This window comes from Eleutherodactylus coqui, chromosome 1, assembly GCF_035609145.1.
Source record: "Eleutherodactylus coqui strain aEleCoq1 chromosome 1, aEleCoq1.hap1, whole genome shotgun sequence".
Lineage (NCBI taxonomy): Eukaryota > Metazoa > Chordata > Amphibia > Anura > Eleutherodactylidae > Eleutherodactylus > Eleutherodactylus coqui.
This window is the reverse complement of record NC_089837.1, coordinates 471,152,547-471,170,390: the sequence shown is the minus strand read 5'-3', so window position 1 is coordinate 471,170,390 and position 17,844 is coordinate 471,152,547. Positions and strand designations below refer to the sequence as shown.

At 44.3% G+C, this 17,844-nt stretch overlaps 1 protein-coding gene across 4 annotated transcripts in view; it reads right to left on the bottom strand.

Moving 5' to 3' along the window:
• B4GALNT1 (beta-1,4-N-acetyl-galactosaminyltransferase 1) overlaps positions 1–17,844 on the bottom strand; it is an 87,114-nt gene that overhangs the window by 9,476 nt on the left and 59,794 nt on the right. For all 4 annotated transcript variants that reach the window (XM_066584410.1, XM_066584408.1, XM_066584409.1 and 1 more), the window contains 3 exons: positions 17,309–17,489; positions 14,032–14,124; positions 3,345–3,535 (listed from right to left, as the gene is read on the bottom strand). In XM_066584410.1, coding sequence (XP_066440507.1) covers positions 3,345–3,535; positions 14,032–14,124; positions 17,309–17,489 — 465 coding nt within the window. The remainder of the gene's footprint in view (positions 1–3,344; positions 3,536–14,031; positions 14,125–17,308; positions 17,490–17,844) is intronic.

Below are 17,844 nucleotides of genomic sequence, written 5' to 3'. Positions count from 1 at the left end.
CTAATCTCTCCCATCTACCCACAAGGTGACATCATTCGGAATGAGGCGTTACATCTGTCATAATTTCCAGCCTATGGTGAAATCTAGTTTCATACCTACGTATGGAGGTGATACTATGTGGTTTAGAGGTACTGAGAAAAGCATGTGATGAGTAACAACGTAAAATCCCCTAATACGGCAAAAGAGGAAGTGTTGGTGGTGAATGAGTTAGTGCAAAGCTTCAAGCACACCATCAACCTGCGGAGGCCGGGGTGCTGTCATGTTAAGGACTCTACCGGGTATTTAAATGAAGCATACAAACAATTAAATGATGACCCTGTGTATCAAAAACTCGGTGGAGATCCCAAGTGGGAAATAGAAATCTCTAGGTTGGTGAATGAGTAATAAGAGATAAGACTTATAAGCATCTGAGAACCTGATCACACCAATTCCTTATCTGTTACCTAAAATCCATAGGAGGTTGAACAACCAGCCCAAGAGGCCTATTATCTCCGGGCGAGGACCATCTTCATTAACATTTCTATTTTTTACTTATAGGCTATGAACGTCTTTGCACTTCCTTTCTTCTTTTAGGTTAACTTCACATGGGTGAGCGCAATATTGGTCATGAATCACGGCCCAATTTTGCGCTCGCCATCATGTGAGTTCCCCTTGGATGCGAGGCGTTTTTATGCCTCACATCACTATGAGGAGACCTCGCATCACATCTCATGCACATGGCCCGTGGTGCGATGCTGCTGCCGGCCCCAAAAATTTGTAAAACTTCTTTGGTACATTATACGGTACATAAAATGGTACCATTAAAAAATACAGCGTGTCCTGCATAAAACAAGCCCTCCTACGGCCATGCCAAGGGATAAATGAAAAAGGTCTGGCTGTTAGAAAGCGGCAAGGAGAAAATTAAAATGAAAAAAATGTAAAATCTCTGGTCCTGAAGGGAGGATACTACTGGATAGGTCCTCGGGAGAGGTTGTCATTAGTTGATCGGCTGGGGTCCATCGCTCGGGACCCCGACTGATCAGCTGAGCGGGCGCAATAACACAGTGGTTGGAGTGGAAGCAGCAGAAGTCTCTGTGTATTCAACATGAGCCGTGCCTGCAGTTACAAGTGCCGGCCACTTCCGCTGCTTCAGCTCCGACCTCTGTGTATTTGCGGCGCTGACAGCATGCGGTCGGGGTCCTTTCCTAAGGATAGGTCAATAGTATTCTCCCTGGAAAACCCCTTTAAGAATAATTATTGATAAAAAATTCATTGTGGACAAATTGAGATTAATTTTATGTATGTTTTTGCATGGATGCCTTTGCATAAGCATTATATCACACACAATGTTTTTTGCTAATGCTGTTTTGTCTTTGAATTGAATTACAAATTGATTGTAATTGATCAATCGGTGGAACTCCTATGAGTATTGTACTGGTGTATTAATTCACTACTTGAAAAAGGTCCCAGAAAGGGATGGAGCAGGCCGCACAGCACACCGCAGGCCGTGGTAAATTAGACCCCAAAATCCGCAGGCTACCTGATGGGGAATTGAAAATGGCTTAAAACCTGCCTGCGATTCCGCATCAAAAGCTGCAGTTGTACCCGCAGATTTTGGCGTGAAATTCTGCTGCAGATTTGGCTGCGGCTTGTGGCGTAATTCCACCTCATGTGAAAGATCCCTGAGGGCTCCTTCACACTGGCGAGGGCGATATCGGGTCGTGATTCATGACCAGACATCGCACTTACCACCATGTAAAAGTTGTGTGGATACGAGGCATTTTCATGTGAACACAGCCTAGCATCACTGCGGGGATGAAGGGAATCCCTGCCGCGGCTGTCACAGCAGAGGATCGCGGAATTCTTTCATTGCTTTCAATGGGGCTGGCGCTGGCGCCATTGAAGGCAATGGGCGATCTCTGAGAAAGGTAGGGCATGCTGCAATGTGTTTCCCGCATAGCATCGTGGTGCTATGTGGGAAAACATTGCTAATGTGAATCAACCCATTCAAAAGAACGTGTCTCATAGTTGTGCGTCTCGTGTGATTTTCATGCCAGTGTGAAGGCGTCCTTTCAGGACTGAATTGGTGAATAACAATTAGTCCACTTAATTCAGCTGGGAGTGCTGCGTATTTTTTGGTTACATAGCCTGTATACAGAGAAAATGCACCAGCTCACCAGCAGGATGCTTGGACTTGGCCAGAATCAATTGCAGAAGCCAGCAAGAAAAGGATCTGGCATCCATAAGATCATGGCTTTATTGAGACGTGTTAGGACACACAATGGCAACCACTGACGAGTTTCAATCTGTTGCAGCTGCTCTTCCTCAGTTTACAAAGAAAAAAGTAATCATGTGACTAAGCAGAAAAAAATTGAGATAGCACACCTGGCCAATAACCCTTAGGCTACAAGGGTGAGCGCGATATGAGGCCATGTAACCCGCCCCCATATCATACTCCGCACCATGTGAATTCCCCGAGGATGCAAGGCGTTTTCATGTTCACAGATGTGACGTCTGATACATATTTTTAAACTGCAAGTCCTGCGGCCGACATACTGCAGTTTATAGGAGACCAGTGATGAAATCCACTACATAAGGAGTGTTCCTATAATTATACTGTTTAATATCAACTGATTTCCCGGCCCACGTGAGATATGCAGAACGGAACACCACCAACATTTGGAATGTCTACATTTAAATGCAGAGAACAGAAGTGAAGATCAATCTGCAAAATAGGTGCATCCTGGGTAAATTAAAGGTTGGTGTTCGCTTCTGCATGTCTCAAAAACACTTCTCCCATGTGTCACTGGGAAACCATTTGATATTAAACAATATATTCATTGTAACACCCCTTATGTAGTGCATTTCGCCACTGGTGCTTCTGTAACTTGAAATGCGTCCCGCATGTGCCCCTGCTGTTGGGATTTTAATTAGAGATGAGCGAGTATACTCGCTAAGGCACTACTCGCTCGAGTAATGTGCCTTAGCCGAGTATCTCCCCGCTCGTCCCTAAAGATTCGGGGACCAGAAGGGGGGGGGGGGGGAGCTGCAGGGGAGAGCAGGGAGGAACGGAGGGGAGATCTCTCTCTCTGCCCCTCTCCCCCCCCGCTCTCCCCTGCTCTCCGCCGCGACTCACCTGTCAGCCGCGGCGGCCCCCGAATCTTTAGGGACGAGCGGGGAGATACTCGGCTAAGGCACATTACTTGAGCGAGTAGTGCCTTAGCGAGTATACTCGCTCATCTCTAATTTTAATATGTCTTAATAAAGCCGTGATCTTATGGATGCCGGATCCAGTCTGCTGGCACACCCCCTTGTGCTACAAACAGACGCCAGGAGGAATATATGTTAATACTTTAATACCGTACCTTCCCGAAAGGCATGGTGTAATGCTCGATGAAGGGCCCCTCAACCTTCTGCGGTTTCTCGCTGTCATCGGCAATTACGATGGTTATTGTTGGGTAAAACTTCCTGATGCTGTCAATCAGATCCTGCAGTTTGTCGTAGCGAAGGAAAGTTTTGGTTGCTATGGTAACCAGGGCGCTGATATTATACTTGGCTGTGGGAACAATATACAAGTATTCAGTCTTTTGTATACAGATTACATATCTCACATCAGCATTCAGAAGTGAACATTGTATGACAACCCCTCAACTTATTGACTTTATGTATTTAGTGTCCCAGAGAAATATGTCATTAAGTAAATAATTAGATTAAACCAGGCGCTGCTAATGATTGAACTCTATAGCAAACAACTGCGAGCTGCAGAAGGCATTAACCCTTTGCAATCCAATTTTGGTTTCAGGGTTTCCTAGGGGGCTTTCTCTTTCTGCCATTATACAACAGCGCCATCTGCTGGCTAGAGCCAGTACTGCGGTATAGGACATGCTGGAGAGGCCTCTGACAACAGGGCAGCCAGTAATCCACAGTAAGAATACCTTGTTGGACGTCTTCCGACATCGGAGCTGTACAGCCTTCAATAAGAATGTCTTTAGACGTCAGACAGGGAATTGGAAAGGGTTAATGTGCAGTTTTGTCCGCCGGAGTAAGCCATTCAATGCTTTACCTTTAGATGATGTTTTAGCATAAGGGCCCATTTACACAGGCGAAAGAGAATGCGGAATGCTCTATTGTTGCGTGTATTTGCGCACCAAAGGCCCCATAGATGTCTACTGGAAATGCGCATTCAATACCTACGCGATTGCGCAATATGTGGGGAAAAGAACACATCTGGAACTAATTAGGCTGAACAACCATTAAAATCTGGGCGCAGCTGTGTTGCGTACATGTGATATTGCCCAACGAGTGCAAAAAGTATAGTAATATGTGCAAAAATGGCAAAAGTTCGTAATTTATGGTGCAAATGTATTGTGCTTATGTATTTTTGCTCATACGTGAGTGTGAGGCTTAAGGCTCCTGCAGATGAGCGTAGGCGTATATATGCTCGCCAGAGCGTGACGTGATTGCGCTGTGAAGGGAGCGCTATCACAAGCTTTCCTGCAGGTAGCAATGCTGTTTACTGTACTCTTGTACGCTGCCCGTTCACATCGGCATGGGACACACCCCGTGCAATGATTGAACCGGCTGGGCAGCATAATTAGTCCCTGGTGTTATCACCTAATAATGCAAAATGAACTGAAGCGCTGAACTGCACAATTTTGTGTGGACGGGGTGCACATTTGCGCACTTCCATAGACTACAAAGGTTCCTTAGGTGCGCAAAAATAGAGCATGTCACGTAAAAACGCAGCATGTAAGGTAACCTATTGAAATCAATGGGTTCTATTGTCTGCAGCTTGCACAAGCGATTCTGCACAGGCGAAAACGTGCACAAAAAACGCTCGGCCGTTGGGGTTCTTGGACCGGTTTCAGTCGTGCATATTATGGGCGTAATACGGATGTGTGTTTCAGCGCCACCGTGGGGTTTACTGACCCAACTTGGAGCACCGTAGGTCAGGCCGGGATACACAACTGGATTACATACTCAATGAGTCTGCAAGTACGAACTGCGCACATTTCCGTATAAATCACTTTCTGCAGCCAATGGGAGGGGGCGGACTGAGTCACAAAGTAGAACTTGTACTGTTCCTGCTGATACTTGTATTTCTGTACTCAGCTACTTGCTGATTACAGACCGAGATACCGCGGGAGGAATGTGACCTGTGGATTTATAAAGGAAGCATAACTTCTCCCCTGTCTGATCGCGGGATTTACGAATCACAGAAAATGGCACTTTAGAACCAAACAATAAGGCCGCTTTCACACTTACGATAAAGTCACGTAATTTTCGTGTGACGTGGAAGTGAGTGAAAACGCAGAATTGTGAAACCCATGATTTTCAATGATTTCATTCCCATCTGCGATGTTTTCATTCATGTGATGTTGCGAGATCTAAAAATCGCAGCATGTCCTATCTGTCTGCGTTTCACGATTTTTTCTAGCCCATGTTTCCTTATGGAGCCTCCTTTTTATCGCACTGCAATGCACAAACTTGCAATAGAAACTTCTATTAACTTGCGCACGTGAAAATCACGTCTGGCAGCGAGGCGAGATTTTCATAGGAAAAAAAACTGCTGACGCTTAAAAATCACAAGACTAAAATTGCAATTTTGCAGCGATTTTTCTGGCGGCGAGATCACATTTGCCAGTGTAAAGGAGCCCTAAGGCTAACTTCACACTGACAAGTGCACTATTGTACTCGCCACCGTGTGAAAGCCACGTGGATGCGAGGCGTTTTCATGTGGAAACAGCCTTTGGATCTCTTCTGGGATGAAGGGAATCCCCGCCGCGGCAGAGCTTCACAGAGTTTTCCCATGGCTTTCAATGGGGCTGCAATGCGAGATCCCGCAGCTAGATAGAACAAGCTGTGATTTGTTTCCTGCGAAAGGGTGCATTCAGACGACCATATATCGGCCGGGTATTCATGCCCAGCCGATATACGGCATCTCTCTCTGCAGGGGGAGGAGGCTGCAAGAGTCGGGAGCAGTGCTCTGAGCCCCCGCCCCCTCTCCACTATTAGGCTAAGTTTTGGGAATTAGCTCCCCCCCAGTCCCGCCTCTCCTAATTGAAAATAGTGCTGGGCGGTGGGGAGGGGGCAGAGAGGGGGCAGGAGCTCAGAGCACTGCTCCTGGCTCTTCCAGCCTCCTCCCCCTGCAGAGAGAGACGCCGTATATTGGCTAGTGTGAATACCCGGCCGATATACGGTCGTCTGAATGTACCCTAACACTGTATTGTGGTGCCATGCAGGAAAACATCACTCGTGTGTGACTCCATTTAGAAGAATGGGGTTCACATTTGTGTCTCACAACCCACAAACTTGCACAATTTTCATGCCATTGTGAAGGCAGCCTAAGTGTCAATCAATGGGCGAGCGCATATAGCCTTGTGTGATTTGGGCCTAATAGAGCATATAAACGTATAAAACTCTTTGTAACATATTACTCATCATTTGCTATATGTATGGGTTATATGATATAGATACTATCTACCCCTGATGTATGATTTATGATGCCCCGCGGCTTTGTTAAACTACTTATTACTAAATGAGTCTTCTGCTTCTACAAGTATGGACTGCGCACATTTAGGCTGCATTCCCATGGGGCAGTCCAGCTGCAATAAAAACCGCACCAAAACATGCATTTTATGCCACATTTTACTACAAACATAGTAAAAACATACATGCTTTCACCAATGCACTTTTTTGGTGCAGTTTTTATTGCAACCGAACTGCCCGGTGTGAATGGAGCCTAACATATAAATTCCCTTCCGAGGCTATGGGGGTGGGAGGACTGAGTTCACAAAGTAGAATTTAATGCCCAGGCAAAATATGCTCATGTTGACAAAACCACTGAAACCAACGAGTTCTATTCACTGCGTATTGCATGTGCAATACCCTGCGCAAATACATTTGTGTGAATAAGTCCTATGACAGCAGAGATGGCAGGACCATTTAAAGTAAACACTTCATCCAATGGGAGAATCGTTTCAATGCCTTGGTGTATGGAGACTGTGATTGTTCTCAGCAAGAAAAAACAAGTAATCTTTTAGATATTATACCTACTAATGGCTAACAAAAATACATGATGTTACTGCTTAGCTTTCAAACCTACTTAGGGTTCTTCCTCAGGCATAATGGAATAGATCCGAAGACGTATACATATACTGTATATACATATCGACATGAAAAGCCACAGACATGGTGTGATTAATTTGCACTTAAAACAATATCAGAACAGGATGAGTAGAGAAGTAAATACTTAATTAGTCCGCTGATAAGGGATGTGAAAGTTTTATGGTCCTTAAATTGGTGTTAGGGGGTCACCAGGCCAGAGTGTTATCTTTGATATAGATTTCTCATAATCTCCAGTCACACATGAACCCTCTTGAAGAATTTAGGCCTCTGGTGAAAGTGTCAAAGATAGATCTAAACTTGTACTTCCAAATTCTTCTATGACGTAGAGATTTGAAGTTGCCTATGGTAGCCTATGGATTTTATGGTGTGTAAATGACTAGAAAAGTAACCGGCCGCAGGTAATTCTGTCTTTCTTTCTTTAATTGTGTGGCGATGCGATCTCATCCTCGCTTTCATTTTTGTCCTGTTTCCCCAACATAAAGCCCCCCAACAGGACATTCACTGCACAGGATCAGGTACACAACATCAGACGTACAACATGTGACTGTCCCGGGGATCTTCTAGTTCTGCTGTATGTTGGGGATCCGTATCCTGTCCGCAGTCAGTATATGTGAGCAGGTCTTGCAGCCCCTTACATTATAGGGATAAGTTCCTTTTTTGTGTGTCAGAGGGCAATGCACTCCAGACTATAAAGTTCCTCAAATTTTTTGGTTGCCTGTAACATAGGAGGGGAGGGTCCGGGAATATGGTTCTCAGACGGTCATCCTTGTGTAGGGTATGAGGGAGTTTCTTTGCAGTTTTCCTTAGTACCTCCATCTGTGGATTGTAGGTCACTACTAGAGGTATGCGATCATTTCCTTCCTTCTCTGTGTATTAGAGTAGCTGATTTCTGGGTATCCTGGTGGCTTTGGTGATTTGGTCATCAATTGAAGTGGGATGGTAGCCCTGATTTATAAATGTCCTTTTATGATGGTATAGATGTTCCTCTCTGTCTGTTGGGTTGGAGCAGATCCGGTTGTATCTGATAGCCTGGGTGTAAACGATCGACCTTTTGATGTGTTTAGGATGGAAACTGTGCCATCTGAGGTCTGTGGGTCGATCAATCGGTTTGCGGTACAGGGATGTCTGTATTGAATTGTTTGAAATTTTTATGCTGGTGTCCAAAAAGTTGATTTCTGTATGCGAGTAGCTTAATGTCAGGTTCATGGTGGAGGGGAATGCATTGAATCTCTCATGGAATCTAATTATTTCTTGTTCGGAGTTGGGCCAGATGATTATGATGTCATCAATGTAGCCAATGGTTTGTTGGGGCAGGAGGCCAGAAAGTCACTCTCCAGTTTTGCCATGAAAAGGTTGGCATATTGCGGTGCCATTTTACTGCCCATGGCAGGTCCAGTGAGTTGCAGGAATATCTCTTTGCCAAAGGAGAAATAATTATGTGGGAGGATGAATCTTGTGAGCTGTAACAGTGATTCAGAGGTGATCCCGTTTGTCTCAATGTGTGCCTGGCAGGCGGTCAGTCCATCTTCATGTGGGATGTTGGAAGATAAGGATTCTACATCCATAGTGTATGTCAAAAAGTTCATTAACCCCTTAGTTAATGGGGTTTTCCCGTTAAATACTATTGATGACTTATCATCAGGATAAGTCATCAATAGTTGATCGGCTGGGGTCTTTCGCTCGGGACCCCGACTGATCAGCTGAGCGGGCGTAAGCTGTCAGCCCCATAATAACACAGAGGTTGGAGCGGAAGCCTCCGCGCTGAACTCTGTGTAGTGGCCGGCGCTTGTGACTGCAGTCACGGGTCTCATTGAAATCAATGCGAGCCGTGCCTGCAGTTACAAATACCGGCCACTATACGGAGGTCTGCATGGAGGCTTCTGCTCTGACCTCTGTGTATTTGCAGAGGAAGTCTCTGCGCTGACTTCTCATGTAGTGGGAAAAAAAAAAGATTTTGACATTTATAGTTCTTTTTTTCGTTTAAATGAGTATATTTACGCTAATATGGGTTCCTTATTATGTTTCGGACGTTTTGATATATAATATGTATCGTTTCAGATTACAGGGCGCATACAGCGGCAGTTTTGCTTGAGATTGGCTTTGGGTCAATTTCATTTTAATGTATATATTTTTATTTTATTCTGTCATTTTTTTTAAACTTATTTTTGTAACTATTTTTTTTACCATCTATGTTCCCCATGATGTCAAATAAGACCTCTGGAGGTCATTCACATTGTCTTTTTTTTTTATTACACACTTTTCCACTGTAGCTGGGGCATCCATAAGAGCAGCATTCATAGGAGCTCCAGTTATAGGGAAAACATCCCCCTGTAGTGACAATAGTCACTGGCAGAGCTGATCAGGGTCTGCTAGCACCTTGCAGATTTGCTGTAACAGGGAAACACGGTGGTCATGTGACCCCCGGTTGCATAGTGGAAGTAATACTTCCACTTTCTGTTTTTAGTACATAGCAATCATTGAGCGCTATCTACACGGGAAAAGGGGAAGGCAGAAGTGGTTAAAAACCATTCCTGCCTTTTCCCACGGGTTCTAAGCTGTGACTAACAGCTGAGAACTCGACCTGCTCCTGCTTGTTTGCAAAAGGAGAGGCTTTAATCCCACACTGTAAATTTGCTATCGGCCAAGATTAAAGCCCATGACCAAGCGCCATATATTTACCGTGGTTAATGTGCATTTTATTGTACATTTTGTGCTGTTGGGAACCGCTCAAATGGGTGCAGGACACACTAATGTTGTGATTTACAAGGCTGTGCAGCCTAATTAGTTCCCAATGTGTGCATTTTTCCGTAATAACACAGGTATTGGGTTTGTAAATTTTGCATCACCCCCCACTCCCCCATAGATTCCTATGGGACCTTTGTTGAGCAAATGCGCACTAAAATAGAGCATGCTGCGTTTTTATTCGCTAAATGAGAATGAATCCATTGAAATCAATAGGTTCTTTTCTCTACGTATTGCGTGCACAATTTTTGAGTGCACAAATAAGTCTGTCTTTAAGTCCACCTTAAACCGGAATTCCTTAACAATGCACTAGAAATCTAGTTGCATGCCTGGAGTCCTCACAAGTGACGTACTATGGGACAAGTGGCTGCACTTAGCTTAGAGCACCCGGCTGCGGGAGGTGAACCCGGCTGCGGGAGAAGCTCAGACAGAATGAAGCAGCCTCACCCATCTATATGTGTCAATCAGTAGATGGCAACACCCTGCTTAGATCACATCTAGTGATATACCATAATCCCATCACCATTTATTTCCCTATCCATTTCCTAACAGTCTAATCATCTAAAAGGAAATATTTTCCACAAGCCCGACTTCATTGTCTAATAGTCACTAATTGTTTTAATAAGGTCCAGTTAATTCACTACTACAATAGTGACCCATTGACTGTGGAATCACTCCGGCATATGTATGTAGGGGTCGCAGCCTTAGCACTTTCACACAAGCGTCGGTTTAACGCTCAGATAGTCGTGCTAAAACATTGCGGCTATCGGAGCGTTAAATCGTGTGAAAGAATAGCAGCGGCGAGTACGTTGCTGCTAGTATTCACGAGTATGCTGCTCCGCCCTCCTTTTGCGGGTCAGCTCCCATAGGAGTCTATGGGAGCCGCCAGTGTTGTGCCGTCAAAAAAAAAATCTTTTGACACACAATTTTTTCGGCACAGGAAAAAAAAATCGTTTGTCTGGAAGAACCGATAGGAAACCACGGGTTCTCTTAGCCGCAATTTTTTGACGTGCTTACTCTGCACCAAAATGATTCTCGTGTGAAAGAGGCCTTAGGCCTCTTAGATGAGCCTGTTTGTGTCGGAGCCTAATGCGGACATATTACAGATGAAATGACATCGGTATGTCAACCGTATGCCACCGGTATAATACAGAGGCAAATCCTGATGAAATATAGATAAATCTGTATGTTACTCACTTTCTAGAGCCTATGGTGGGGGTATTTTTAATCAAAAATGAACAAAAGTAGAGCATGATGTATATTTTAAACACAACTGTGAAAAATCCCACTGCGCATGTCCGTGACGTCACATTCCCAAGAATGTGCAATGTCAATCAGATCCCTACACGATCTCTGGCAGCAGAGCATATGAGCTGCGATGCGTGCAACGCTGCGGTATACTCGCAGAATTGTACGCATACGCCCGTGTGAATAAGCACTTTGTTTGCAAAACACAGACTGAGGCCTTAAAGGAATTGTTCCACTTCTAGCTGTTTTGCTGCAGGAAGCTCCGTACAATGTGCAGTGGCTCAGGTTGGCACTGCAGGCTGAGTCCTATTGAAGTGAAAGTACAAGTTATCTGCTTTCTGCAGCAAACAGCTAGATGTTGGACAACCCCGTTAAGGCTGGAGCTACACACCACCTTTAAGTGTGACCCATCTCACACAGCCAAAGCTTCATTCATCACAAACAATGGAGGTTATCGTGATCTTGTTGCACGACGCGAGAAATCATGCAGGTTTGGATACCTTGGCTCCTGCCTCTTGGGTTTTTTTGCCTTCCTCTGCATCAACAACATAGGAGGATAAACAGGTAGAACTAGATGGACATTGTCTTCATTCGGCCTTATATACTATGTTATGTTACTATGTTGTGACTGTTGCGGTCATAAGAACTTATGGATCACAACATGACCATACTCACATTTTTTGCTTGTGATGGATGCAGCACGACACTATAATCTTTGGCTGTGTGACATGTGTTGTGCCCAACGTTGCCATATAGCCCTAGCCTTAAAGCTATTGTCCAGTTGTAAACTACTGATAGCCTATCCTCAACATAAGTCATCAATACTAGATTGTCGGAGGTTTGTTGCCTAAGGTCCTACAGATCAACTGTTTGCCAGGCTGGTGTGTAAGTCCATTCTTATTGCAATGGGCAGGCTGGATATTGTAGGCAAAGTTACTATTTCTTTCAATGGAAACTTGGCTTGCAAAACCAAGACTGGCCACTGCAGTAAGAACAGAGCTGTCTGCTTCCTGCAGAATTCAATTCAGTACACGAGTGCACCAGCCTGGACATCTGATCAGCAGGGGGCCTGGGTAACAAAACTCCACTAATCTACTATTGAAGAACAACCGCTTTAAACAGGTGCAGCTATATATATATATATATATATATATATATATAAAAGAATAAATGGAGCACATTGATAAGGTCCTGTATTTAAATGGACGTTATGGCGCTGTGCTGGATCTGTCTTATAACGTTGTTTTGGTGGAAAGAAGAATGCTGCATGCTGAGTTATTCCTGCTATCACACACAAAACAACTAAACATTACACTTCAGTGGCAGGTCGCCATGGCGGTTTGGGACGGATGCAAAAGAAAAGGGATTATTGGTTATAATGGTATTGTATTCATCTATTTGCCCTGCAGAGCGCTTGTGTAGAGTGGATATCTATCACTATATGCTCACTGTACGGTTGTAATATTGGTCTTTGTATCATAGTATGTAAGGCTAAAAAAAGACACATGTCCATCCAGTTCAGCCTATTAACCCCTAATGTTGATCCAGAAGAAGGCAAAAAAAACTCCTAATGAGGTAGAAGCCAATTTTCCCCATGTATTGTGCTTTTTTCTGTAATAGTGGGCATGGTCTGGGGGTATTATTTGTAGTCTTATTATTGGTAATATTGATCTTTGTACTGGTCTTTAGTTACAGTATGGTGGTATTAGTTTATGTGACTGTAATATGTGGTCATGGTGTGGCCCTTATATAGAGTTATTGGTAACGTTGGTCCTGGTATATTGGGTTTTATACATTGACAGTATATAGGTGATTATATGGCTCCTGGTGAATCAGTGATACCGTTTGTGTCGTTTTTTCTCCCCTTTTCCTTGTGCTTTGGAGACAATTTACGGTGGAGAGCTACACACACCTCATAAGCTACCACCCACATGGCTGCTGCTGGAGATTTGCTGTCCCCTGCCTACTTGTGTTTCCCACATTTGCTGATGGTTTGGGCCCACCTAAAACATAAGGCCACTTTGTATTTTTTTCCAGGGCCACTTTGGGTTCCCAATCTGCCCCTGGATTCTATAGACACTTTCTAATACAATTTATGCTGAATATTATCCAACAGGACTATATACTAGTGTGGGGGGTCTTGAACGCAGACCGAAATGCGAATGTTGCCTGTATCCAAATTAAGAGGAAATATTATATAGAGTACTCATAGTTGAGAACCATAATGACCCACTACACACAGACTGTCTAGTAAATCAGCATGAGTTCTGTTTATTGTTGTACATTGCTAGTTTATATGCAAGTTGGAAAGAAGGTGTTTCCAAATGTTACCTGATGCCTAGTTACAAAGTACTTTTGGTGACTGTAAATCAAAAAGCTTTTCTAAACAAAAGGTATCAACAAAACTGTTTGAAGTAGACATAAAAACAGTTACAGTGTGATAATAAAGATTGACTCCTGGCTGTCTACTGGCTGAGTACTTTTGTTAATTACATTTCTTGTTTGACTAGAAGTGTAATCTTCAAAGTTCATCAACAATTTGCACATCAAAAGAGGGGACATTGTTTTTAGTTTACACATAGACAAAACTGGTTCAGCCACCTACTCGGGAGTCAGCACAAAGTTGATAAGTTGGTATTCAGCAAGATAGCTGAATAAAATCTAATTAATCATACATTTAGTATTCTAAAATCAATATTCAAATAAACGCTTGAATATACCTTTTTACATATGATTCTATATCCAAATTCTACTAGCAACTTCCGGAATGTTTTACATATAATACATAACATTATATAACCAAATAACTAATGTCACATTTATTACACTGTTTCCTTATCTTTCTTATGTTAGGTTATTAAAAATATTGATTGACCCCTATCACTAGTTAACAAGACAAGTTCACTTCGACCTCCGCTATACAGTGTTACTTACATTTACTAGGTCCCATGTCATATAACTTAGGAATAGTGGGATGACGGATCCTAATGATAAATGTAGCTGTATGTCCATCACTCTGAATCTGGACTGAAAAGCAAACAAAAGAAGAAATCTTAATGGTTTTCAAACATGTTCTACGACCGTTTTAAAACAAAAGAGCATATTGAAATGTACTGGTATACACCCTATTATATTCTGCGCTGCACGGTACGGCCGCACCTCTATTACAGACAGCTGGGGCCCTTCTACTTTTAGAATATCGCTCCACTGGGATCTGATACTGTTCATACAACCTATTTATTTGTAAGGGTTATGATTAGAGATGAGCGAGTATACTCACTAAGGCAAACTACTCGAGCGAGTAGTGCCTTATGCGAGTACCTGCCCGCTCATCCCTAAAGCTTCGGGTGCCGGCGGGGGAGAGCAGTGAGTTGCGGGAGTGAGCGGGGGGGATAGTGAGAGAGAGATCTCTCCCCCCCCCGTTCCTCCCCGCCGGCACCCGAATCTTTAGAAACGAGCGGGCAGGTACTCGCATAAGGCACTACGCGCTCGAGTAGTTTGCCTTAGCGAGTATGCTTGCTCATCTCTAGTTATGATACTAATAGTTTATTTACACAATAATAGCCCAATTATGGTACAAGTTTATATTACGTAACTGGTGTTCTAATTACAGTGCTCATATTACAACATGCAAGATGGTTTTCAACACTGTAATTATATAAGGAAGATTCATGTGCAGCATGACACATTAAATGGTATGTCCAAGTCAATACAATGCCAATTCTATCCAAACTCTGTAGGCCAGGCCTCCCCATGCTCCTCTATTCCCTATGCCTGCTATCAATTGCCTGATGTCCATTCCCGTGTCCTTCTTGATGGTGTCCAACCAACGTGTCTTCTCTTCTCTGTTTCCTTTCACCACTGACCATTCCAAGTAGCATCCCTTTTTCCAGCGAATTCCCCTTCATCACGTGTCCAAAGTAAAGCCTCATGTACACGGCAGGTCCAGATTCCGCCTGCAGAAACCTGCAAGGGAACCGGCCCTGACCGTGGTGGGTGACGCTACGTACCTGTGTGTGCAGGCGACCTTCTTCGCGAACCTGTCTTCTTCCAGCTTCTTTGTACTGTGGATGGTCTCACCATCGGACATGTGCAGTACAGATTTTTATTTTTAAAGTCCTGCTTTTGCTGTGGAATCCACGGCCTGTCCACAATGTCAATTACGGACGGGCTGTGGGTCGGACGGCTTCCATTGAGGAAAATCACAGGAAAATAGAGCATGCTGCGATTTTTCATTCTACAAGGGAAAACCGCAATTGGTTTCCACTTGTGTGCATGAAGAATCATTTTTCCATAGCATGCTATGGAGGATTATTGCTGCGGAACCCGGAGGCAGACGCCTCCATTGTGTGCATGAGGCCTAAGTCGGTCTTTGTCTGGTGATCTTGCCTTCCATTGACAAGTCTTGGTAGATGCGGTCCAGGACAGCTTTGTTGGTGACCCTAACTGTCCAGGGAAGTTGTAGACGTTTTCCCGAACACCACACCTCAAAAGCATAAATTTTCCTTTTTTCTGCTATGCTCAATGTCCACATCTCACAGCCATATGCTGGAATAGGGAAGACGATGGCTGGGATTAAACTTTGATAGTAACTAAGACATCCATGCACGTTCATGATAGGTCCATGCTTACCATGGCTGTATGCCCCAGTGCTAATGACGCTCCATCTCATCTGCTCAAGCTGCCATTATGATCGATGAGGGACCCAATAGGGACCTATTAACCACTGTGATTTTCTTGTTGTTGACCTTTATGTGGACTTCCTTGCTTGCAGTAGTCATGATCATTGCCTTCTTAATATTCAGGTGAAGACACATCTTCTCACTTTCTTCAGATGCTTTGTTGTCTCTGCTACCAGGGTTGTATGCAGGGAACAGTAATGCTCATCTATCCCTTCTCCTTAATGCGACCCTCCGGTTTCAGGACAAAATTCCTCCCTGGTACCAGAGTAGTTGGGGGTATATTAGCTGCAGTCATTCTACTCTGCTGTACCTCCGATCTGCTGTCCCTCCGATTTCCGGTTTTCGTCTGTCCACAGTGGCTGTTGCACTTTTCTATCTAGGTAATGCAAAAAATGCACTGCCAACTGATAGATCAGTATTGACCAAGAGAGCAGCACTGGCTAATCAGAGAGCAGGTGTCTAACCCTACCAATGCACTATGGAAATTAGGTAGTCTGAGTCTGGGTTCACACAGGGCGGATTTGCCGCAGAAATTCCGTCCGAAATTTCGCCACGGCAAATCTGCCTGTGGCCACTAATCTCGGGGTTAGCCAGCCATGTGGACAAGATTTCTCAGAAATCTCGTCCACATGGGACGGCCAATCCACTGCGGTTAATCCGGCCGAAACCGCGGCTGCGGCACGGCTTTGCCGACCGCAGCATGTCCATTCTTTTTTCTTTCCGCTGCGGCCGCGCTCTCCTCTATGGGAGCGCCGGCCGCAGTGGAAGAGCGAGCGGCCAGGCCGCTTCAAAGCCGTCGCGGGTTTTTCCGCGGCGCTTCTCCCAGCAGAAATCTCGCGCTTTTTGCTGCGGCCAAACCGCGAGATTTCCGGCGGGAATCCGCCCCGTGGGAACCTAGCTGAAGATTGCATTGGCCATCTTGGATAGTCAAAAATGGGACTCGGAACTGGCATATCAGATGGACAGATAATGGAAGTGCAGGTAATATTCCAGTCCTATATTATAGTATATATTGTTGCATGTGATGTAATGGAAATAAGTACTCCATACCCAAACATTCTGGTTTGTCCTTGTATATGGCAAGCAATTTAAACAGTCAGAGCTGCAGTGTAAAGAATGAAGGAGAAGGAGCGGCAGCCTGAGCTTCAAACTACCTTAGCCTCCCTTTAAGGCCTCATTCACATGAGTCTTTTTACACGGCTAATTTAGCCCAATAAAAAAATCTTTTGGCCCAGATCAGCTGGCGTCTCCCATAGGCTTCTATGGGAGCTGCCGGCAAAGGGAGGAGGAGGGAGTCTAGCAGCGGCTAGCGCTGCTAAACCATGTCAGCTGGCTCTTTTGAGCCAGTAGAAACATTTCTGAAGATTTCTCTCGACCGAAGGCCGGGATTATGGACACTGCCGAGCTGGCTGTTTTATGTTGCTTCCATACTCCCACTGAAGAGAGGATTGTGAGTGATATAAGTAATTGTAATACTGATTATTATGTCTACGTTTAGCTGTAAATCTAATATTAGACACTGTACTCACCAGGGTCCGCAGTGTTTGGGTGGAAGACTGTGTTGGTATAAGTAATTAACTGAAGCTGGCGGTTCAGATTATCCAGCAAGGAACTAGATATTGTGATTTGCTTTTCTCCTGCTCCTTTTGTTGTGACGCTGACCACTTCTGCAGCCACGTCAAATGTCCCCAAGGTGGACGACAAGCTCACCTGAGAAAAGATGGGGGATATGGAAGAAGAATACTGTCAGGCAGATATCAGGGTCATGTGCTTTTATCATACAGCGGTGATCTTGGCCCATGCTCGCGGTCGTCTTATAGAATGCTTCAAAAAGGCATTTTTTAAATGAAATGTACAATGAGATCTTTATAGACGAAGTGAAATTGATGAGCAGACAGGCGACTTATAGTAACTTTAGTGCGCTGAATTCAAATATTACATCAGTTTTTTCTGCCACGTAAGGTTTTCCAGTTATGGGGAATAATGTAATCAAATTGTCGCTGTACTTTATTTTTTGGAAATATGCCTATTAGAGATGAGCGAGCGTACTTGGAAAAGCACTACT